This window comes from Babylonia areolata, chromosome 19 (assembly GCF_041734735.1).
Source record: "Babylonia areolata isolate BAREFJ2019XMU chromosome 19, ASM4173473v1, whole genome shotgun sequence".
Taxonomy (NCBI): domain Eukaryota; kingdom Metazoa; phylum Mollusca; class Gastropoda; order Neogastropoda; family Buccinidae; genus Babylonia; species Babylonia areolata.
The window spans coordinates 13,847,503-13,855,649 of record NC_134894.1 but is presented as its reverse complement, the minus strand read 5'-3'; the positions used below and the strand labels follow the sequence as shown (position 1 = coordinate 13,855,649).

The window sequence follows — 8,147 nt, the reverse complement described above, 5'->3', positions numbered from 1 at the left end:
TTGGACTCACCATCAGCCTCAGCAAGACCGAGTCCATGTATCAACCAGCTAGCTCACAGAACGCCAGTACCTCCCCCTCCCCCCCCACCTGCAATCAAGATCGATGACACAGAGATCAAGTCAGTCGACAAGTTCTGCTACCTGGGCAGCACCTTGTGCAGCAACGGAGCCCTTGATGCAGAAGTGACGCTGCGCATCGCCAAGGCCAGCTCCACCTTTGGCAGACTCAACAACAGGCTGTGGAACAACAAAGGCATTGGGCTCAGCACCAAAATCAAAACATACAGAGCTGTTGTGCTGACCACCTTGTTGTACTGCTGTGAAACATCGACGGCGTATCGCCATCACAGTCAGCAACTTGAGCAGTTTCACCAGAGATGCCTATGAAAGATCCTCGGCATAAAGTGGCAAGACAGGGTCTCCAACCTGCAGGTCCTAGAGAGGAGCGGCCTGCTCAGCATCGAAACCCTGCTGATCTAGTGCCAGCTACGCTGGACAGGACACGTTGTCCGCATGACAGACAGCAGGATCCCGAAGATGCTACTGTATGGCCAGCTGAAGGAAGGCCACCGCGAACTTGGAAGACCCTGCAAGTGCTTCAAGGACACCTTGAAGACAAACCTCAAAGCCTGTGACATAGACATCGCTTCCTGGAAAACTGATGCCCTTGACCGCTCTCGCTGGAGGATGCTGTGCTGTAGTGGCATAAAGATGTTTGAAAACAAGACAACGCTGGCCATTAAGGAGAAGCGTGAGCGAAGGATGCAGGGCTCAACTTCTGGTGACGTTTTCCCTTGCAACACCTGTGGGAAGTGCTGCGCATCCAGAATCGGCCTCTTGCCCCATACGAGGACACACACCAACAGATAAGCCTGCCTGCCTACTCATCCGTCGGTCCGACGGGAGACTCCATCATCAACGGGCCTGGGGCACAGCGAATGGACATGTGGCACAAAGAACGGACCTGTGGCACAAAAAACGGACCTGTGGTATAAAGAACGGACCTGTGACATAAAGAACAGGCCTGTGGCACAAACAACAGGCCTGTGGCACAAACAACAGGCCTGTGGCACAAAGAACGGACCTGTGGTATAAAGAACGGACCTGTGGCACAAACAACAGGCCTGTGGCACAAACAACAGGCCTGGGGCACAAACAACAACAGGCCTGGGGCACAAACAACAGGCCTGGGGCACAAACAACAGGCCTGTGGCACGTAGAACGAGCATGTGGCACAAAGAACGGACCTGTGGCACAAAGAACGGACCTGTGGCACAAAGAACAGGCCTGGGGCACAAACAACAGGCCTGGGGCACAAAGAACGAGCATGTGGCACAAAGAATGGACCTGTGGCACAAACAACAGGCCTGGGGCACAAACAACAGGCCTGTGGCACGTAGAACGAGCATGTGGCACAAAGAACGGACCTGTGGCACAAAGAACGGACCTGTGGCACAAAGAATGGACCTGTGGCACAAATAATGGACCTGTGGCATAACTGTCGATAACGGATCTGTGGCATGACAAACTGACATGACAAGCGGACCTTGTTCTATCATGAAAAACGGACCTGGCCGTGGCATTACAAACTGACATGACAAACGGACCAGTGGCATGACAAACGGATATGTGGCACGACAAACTGACATGACAAGCGGACTTTGTCATGACAAATGGACCTGGCTGTGGTGCTACAAACTAACATGACCAACGGACCAGTGGCATGACAAACGTACTGGTGGCATGATAGACCTGTGGCATGACAAACGGATCTGTGGCATGACAAACGGACCAGTGCCATGACAAACTGACACGTGACATGACAAACGGACACACTGCATGACAGATCTGTGACACTGATGACAAACGGACGCATGGCATGATAGACCTGTGACATGACAAACGGACGCATGGCATGATAGACCTGTGACACGGATGACAAACGGACGCATGGCGTGGCAGACCTGTGACACGACAAACGGACACATGGCATGACAGACCTGTGACATGACAAACGGACACATGGCATGATAGACCTGTGACATGACAAACGGACGCATGGCATGATAGACCTGTGACACTGATGACAAACGGACACATGGCATGATAGACCTGTGACATGACAAACGGACGCATGGCATGATAGACCTGTGACACTGATGACAAACGGACACATGGCATGACAGACCTGTGACACTGATGACAAACGGACGCATGGCATGACAGACCTGTGACACTGATGACAAACGGACACATGGCATGATAGACCTGTGACACCGATGACAAACAGACGCATGGCATGACAGACCTGTGACATGACAAACGGACGCATGGCATGATAGACCTGTGACACTGATGACAAACGGACACATGGCATGATAGACCTGTGACATGACAAACGGACGCATGGCATGATAGACCTGTGACACTGATGACAAACGGACACATGGCATGATAGACCTGTGACATGACAAACGGACACATGGCATGACAGACCTATGACACGACAGACGGACGCATGACATGACCGACCTGTGACATGACAAACGGCGGACACATGGCATGATAGACCTGTGACACTGATGACAAACAGACGCATGGCATGATAGACCTGTGACATGACAAACGGACGCATGGCATGACAGACCTGTGACACTGATGACAAACGGACGCATGGCATGACAGACCTGTGACACTGATGACAAACGGACACATGGCATGACAGACCTGTGACACTGATGACAAACGGACGCATGGCATGACAGACCTGTGACACTGATGACAAACGGACACATGGCATGATAGACCTGTGACACTGATGACAAACAGACGCATGGCATGACAGACCTGTGACATGACAAACGGACGCATAGCATGATATACCTGTGACACTGATGACAAACGGACGCATGGCATGATAAACCTGTGACACTGACGATAAACGGACGCATGGCATGACAGACCTGTGACATGACAAACGGACGCATAGCATGATATACCTGTGACACTGATGACAAACGGACACATGGCATGATAGACCTGTGACACTGATGACAAACAGACACATGGCATGACAGACCTATGACACGACAAACGGACGCATGGCATGATAGACCTGTGACATGACAAACGGACGCATGGCATGATAGACCGGTGACACTGATGACAAACGGACGCATGGTATGACAGACCTGTGACATGACAAACGGACGCATGGCATGATAGACCTGTGACACTGATGACAAACGGACGCATGGCATGATAGACCTATTACGTGTACCCCGCACCCGGCGCTCCATCGCCTGCCCAGCTACGTCACAGGTCCGTTTCGGTCACGTATTATGTTATCATAAAAGCTTGAATCCCCCCCTCTAGCCCCCCCCCCCGCCCCCCTGCACCCCTCACTTCCCCTCCACACACACACCCTCATGTACATGACCTCAATTGTCACTGAGTCAGTGTAAAGTTGAGCATGTGGCATGGGACGTTCCTACATAGGTAGGTATGACCTCAGTTGGCCATGATAAGAAAAAAACCAAACCCATATAACACGCTTTAAATTAAACAGGTCACTTCACTAAATTTAAAAAAAAAAAATGTGACTTGCATGCGTTGACGCTGAATGAACATTCGTCGCTCAACACTTTCGAGTTCTGTTCTCTTTCTCTGTGACACCGATCAATTGTGTAGCTGGGTGGAGCTGTGTCAGTTTCTCTCTCTCCTGCGCGTGGGCTGTAATTTTGTTTTTGTGTGTATCCTTGTCTATACATCTCCATGGTCTTATCTCGGGACGGAAAAGAGGCCACTGAGTGTACCAGTATAGGTTTAGTGTATACTGCGGGCTGCGAACTGACTTACAAGGACACGACCAGAGAGTAGTAGTCACACCGTTTGCAGACCTGAAGGGAGAAGGTGTGTGTGTGTGTGGAGCAAGAACCAACGACCAAGACAGTTCTTTACGGTTGTACGGTTTCAGAGAAGCAGAGACAAGATGGCGGAGAACAGTTGTTGTGCAGACAGCTGTGTGTTGGTGGCACGTGAGGAGCTGCACGCGTTTTGCGTGCGCGGACTGCAGAGGGCTGGAGCCGCCGGTGATGATGCCAGTGTGCTGGCCGACTTGCTGGTGTCGGCCGACTACCGGGGCCACTTCAGTCACGGCCTCAACAGACTGGGTAGGAAACACTTGTGTTTTGGGTATACAGCTCACACTGTCAGTGGGCCGGGTCTGTACAGGTACGGCAATATCCACAATTTTCTTTCCCCCCCTCCCCCCCCACCCCCCGTCAAGACGGAATGAGTAACGGTGTTCACAACAAGGCGTTGACGTTCGCTCCCACAATAACACAGAGGAGTGGAGGGGAAGAAATGTGGATATAGCCGGGTACAAGTTTCGTTGTCATTTGAGCAGGGGTGGGGGTTAGATAGGGGGATGGGTCTAGGGGGTGGGGAGCCGAGGGGGCGGGGTGGAGAGGGCATGTCCTGGGTGTCAGTCTTAGTGTGTGATCTGGATACGATCACTTACCTTCAGTTTATAAGTAAATTGAAACGTATGATGTCGATGGGCGCAGCGGTGTCAGTGGGTTTGTGGTGTGTGTGGGATGTGGAGTGATGGCCGACAGGTAACGCGTCTGCTTAGGAAGCGAGATAATATGATCAGTGCATTGGCCCGGTTCGAATTACGGCTCAGCCGCCGGTATTTTCTACCCCCGGCCTCCACTAGACCTTGATTGGTGGTCTGGACGTTAGTCATTCGGTCGGTAAGTGAGACGATAAACTGAAATCCTGTGTGCAGCATGCAGTTAGCGCACGTAAAAGAACCCACGGCAACACTAAAAGGGTTGTTCCTGGCACAATTCTCTAGAGTAATACAATATTATCTAGTTCGTTGTGTTTGGTGTTGTTTTGCTGTGTCACGCGGTGTCGTTTTTTCGTAGTGTGTGTGTGTGTGTGTGTGTGTGTGTGTGTGTGACGGTGTGCGTGTCACAGTGTGTGTGTCGGTGAGTTTCCAGTGTTGCTATGGGCTATTTTTTTTCTTATCTGTTAAATAACTCTATCTTAAAAATCAGATGTGGGATATAGCGTTCGCAGATCAATGTGCACGTTTTTGTGACGCCGCATTACAGCGAAATGTGTGCTGCGCTGTTATGTTGCGTGTGGCAATTGTCTGGCTTTGTTGTGTGCGCTGTGGCAAAATTCAGTACTGATATTCTAAGCCCATTAGGGGACATTAACCACACACACACACACACTGACATTGACACACACACACACACACACACACACACATACACACACGCCGGCATACACCCACACACAAACACACGCTGCGGCATACACGCACACACCCCCCTCCCCCATCCACCCCCACCCCCGCCCCACTTACACATCCTCACACGCAATGACTTGCTAACAATTTGTATCTTCTCGTCATTTGTCTGTCTTGTTATTGTGTCTTGCGGCAACAGTGTGCATGCGTGCGTGTGTGCATGCCGTGCGTGCACGCGCGCGTGCGTCGTGGGACGATGTGTGTGTGTGTGTGTGTGTGTGTGTGCGTGTGTGCGTGTGTGTAAGTAAAATGCGTACGCGTTCAAGCTCGCGCGCGCGTGTGACAGAGAGAGAGAGAGAGAGAGAGAGAGAGAGATGGGTGCGGGGAGAAAGATGAGGGGGAGAGACTCTTTTCTATTTGGTTATGTGTGTGTGTGTGTGTGTGTGTGTGTGTGTGTGTGTGTGTGTGTTAAACTAAGGTATCTGTGGAATGGCTGATGATTGATGTCACTTTAAACGCGCCAACGAAATTCCTTCGTCTGGAGTCTTGAATCACATACCCAAGGTCATCGCTGATTGATGATTTGCTTGGATTAGGCTGGATTGAACTGGATTGAACTGGATTATTGCGCAGAGTTCTACATGCAAGATCTGATGAACAAAGGCTCCCGTGGGGCCACGCGACAGGAACCGGAAGTGGTGAAGGAGACTGTGGCGACGGCTTTGGTGGACGGCCATAACTTGCTGGGTCAGTATGCGTACGTGGGTCAGGCTACTCATCGTGTGTGTGTGTGTGTGTGTGTGTGTGTGTGTGTGTGTGTGTGATGAGGAAGGCAACTTCTTTTTTTTTTTCACTGACCAAATATACTGCCGGTAAAGATATATATAAATATGTACGCGCGCGTTTATGTGTGTGTGTGTGTGCGCGCGCGCACGCATACGTGCTTATATGTGTATTTGTGCCAGCGTGCGTAAATGTGTGTGTGTGTGTGTGTGTGCTTAATGACAGTGAATGTGTGTGTATGTGCGCGCTCGTGTTTGTGTGTGTTAGCGACTTTCACACAAAAGTGCTAATTAATTTTGTAACTGACCTTTCAGGTCCAGTGGTGGGTCGGTTCTCTATGGACCTGGCCATCCAAAAGGCCAAGGATGTGGGTATTGGGTGGGTCAGCGTGAGAGGTACGTGTGTGTGTGTGTGTGTGTGTGTGTGTGTGTGTGCGCGCTTGCTTGCTTGCTTTAGCGGAGAATGTAAGAAATAACACTTCCGTTATTTTTGGTAATTTGACTTGAAGGTAATTCGGTTTTGATTTTGTTTTATTCCAATTTTAGACCGCCTTGTTCTTAGTCATTTGATATCTATACTTGTTCAGGCACGTTGCAATTTTTCTTCTTCTTCTTCTTCTTAGTAGCAGTAGTAGTAGTGGTGGTGGTGGTGGTGGTGGTGGTGGTAATGTGTGTGAGTGTGTGTGTGTTACGAAAATGGTACCGACCTGAATGAATTAAAAAAAGAATCAGAATGTCTCAGCGATGTGATATTGACAGGACCACTAATATGTATGATGTTCAAATTTAATTTGGTGCAATGATCTGAGGCAGGATCGAACCATTTCGGGATTGCTGGCTGGTACAGTATGCGAGCGCAGGACCAAGGATTGTTGGTAAGGTATTGACTAGTGTTGAGAGAGAGGGAGAGAGAGAGAGAGAGAGAGAGAGAGAATACATTGTTTTATGAACGAGGGTAATAGACAAGCAAAAAGACTGTTTTTTTTTTTTATTCTACATTTAGCCTTCGACACCCAGAAGAATTCAAACAAAAGAAGCAAATAAAAAAATTTATTGTGAATAAAAGAAAAAAAGAGATCAAAACACAATGAAAGCCCATACATCGCTACAATCAAAATCTCGATTTCCCGATTATCCCACCGTAGGCAGCCATCCGACCCAGGACACACACACACACACACACACACACACACACACACACACTGATACACACACACACGCGCGCGCGCGCGCGCACACACACACACACACACACAGGGAAAGTTTAAAATAGTGTGTTTGCACAAATTCATGAATTTCGAAACAGTGCATTCTTTTTCTTGATACACAAGGGTAGCCTGGACACAGAATGCATGGCCACTGTATTTTCCTACAGTAACCACGGTGGTAGGTTTTAGTAAGCGAGAGAACTCAGAATTGTTTTAATGTCAATAGCTTATCAGCCCTAATGACATGGGGGTACAATCAAAACAACAACAAAATAGTTCTAAAAAAAGATGAAACGACTATTCAAAACATACTATTTTTGAAATCCATTGATAAGGAATCTACATAACTTCGACCATCCAGTTTACGAAGTCAGTTTCTTAAAGAACAACAGTGAGTGATGTTTTTTCTTCGAAGGTTATATGCTTCGGCAGTATACTTTGCCAGAGACTGGATTGAATTTTCCTGATGTACGTTCAGTACACTGAACAGATCTTCATTCTTTGCAGAACATGTTTTAAAGACAGTACATTTTTCACGAATATCAGCGTACGCTTTGCAATGAAACAAGAAATGTAACTCATCCTCCTTTATAAAACCGCACATCGGACAAGGGGAGAGTATGGATGAGTTAATTTGAAACCAATACTTCCGAGCATATAATCCAAGAGATCTCAATCTAAACCTGGCTAAACTGATTCTATGCCACTTGTTGGTTACAACTGTGATATGTTTTTCTATTCCAAAAACATTTTTAAACTGATAGAACCAACTGTATTTTTCATTTAGAGAGAGAGAGAGAGAGAGAGAGAGAGAGAGAGAGAGAGAGAGAGGTGTACGAATTCCAGAGCCGTACGTTGAGAAAGATGCCCAGTATTGTTTAAAAAAAAAAT

General features: G+C 48.5%; 1 protein-coding gene across 1 annotated transcript in view; it reads left to right on the top strand.

Moving 5' to 3' along the window:
- The first annotated feature begins 3,706 nt into the window (after positions 1–3,706).
- Positions 3,707–8,147, top strand: part of LOC143293466 (putative oxidoreductase YjmC) — a 16,544-nt gene continuing 12,103 nt past the window's right edge. The window contains exons 1-4 of the mRNA XM_076604351.1: positions 3,707–4,172; positions 5,900–6,013; positions 6,364–6,444; positions 6,862–6,923. Coding sequence (XP_076460466.1) covers positions 3,992–4,172; positions 5,900–6,013; positions 6,364–6,444; positions 6,862–6,923 — 438 coding nt within the window. The 5' untranslated portion in view covers positions 3,707–3,991. The remainder of the gene's footprint in view (positions 4,173–5,899; positions 6,014–6,363; positions 6,445–6,861; positions 6,924–8,147) is intronic.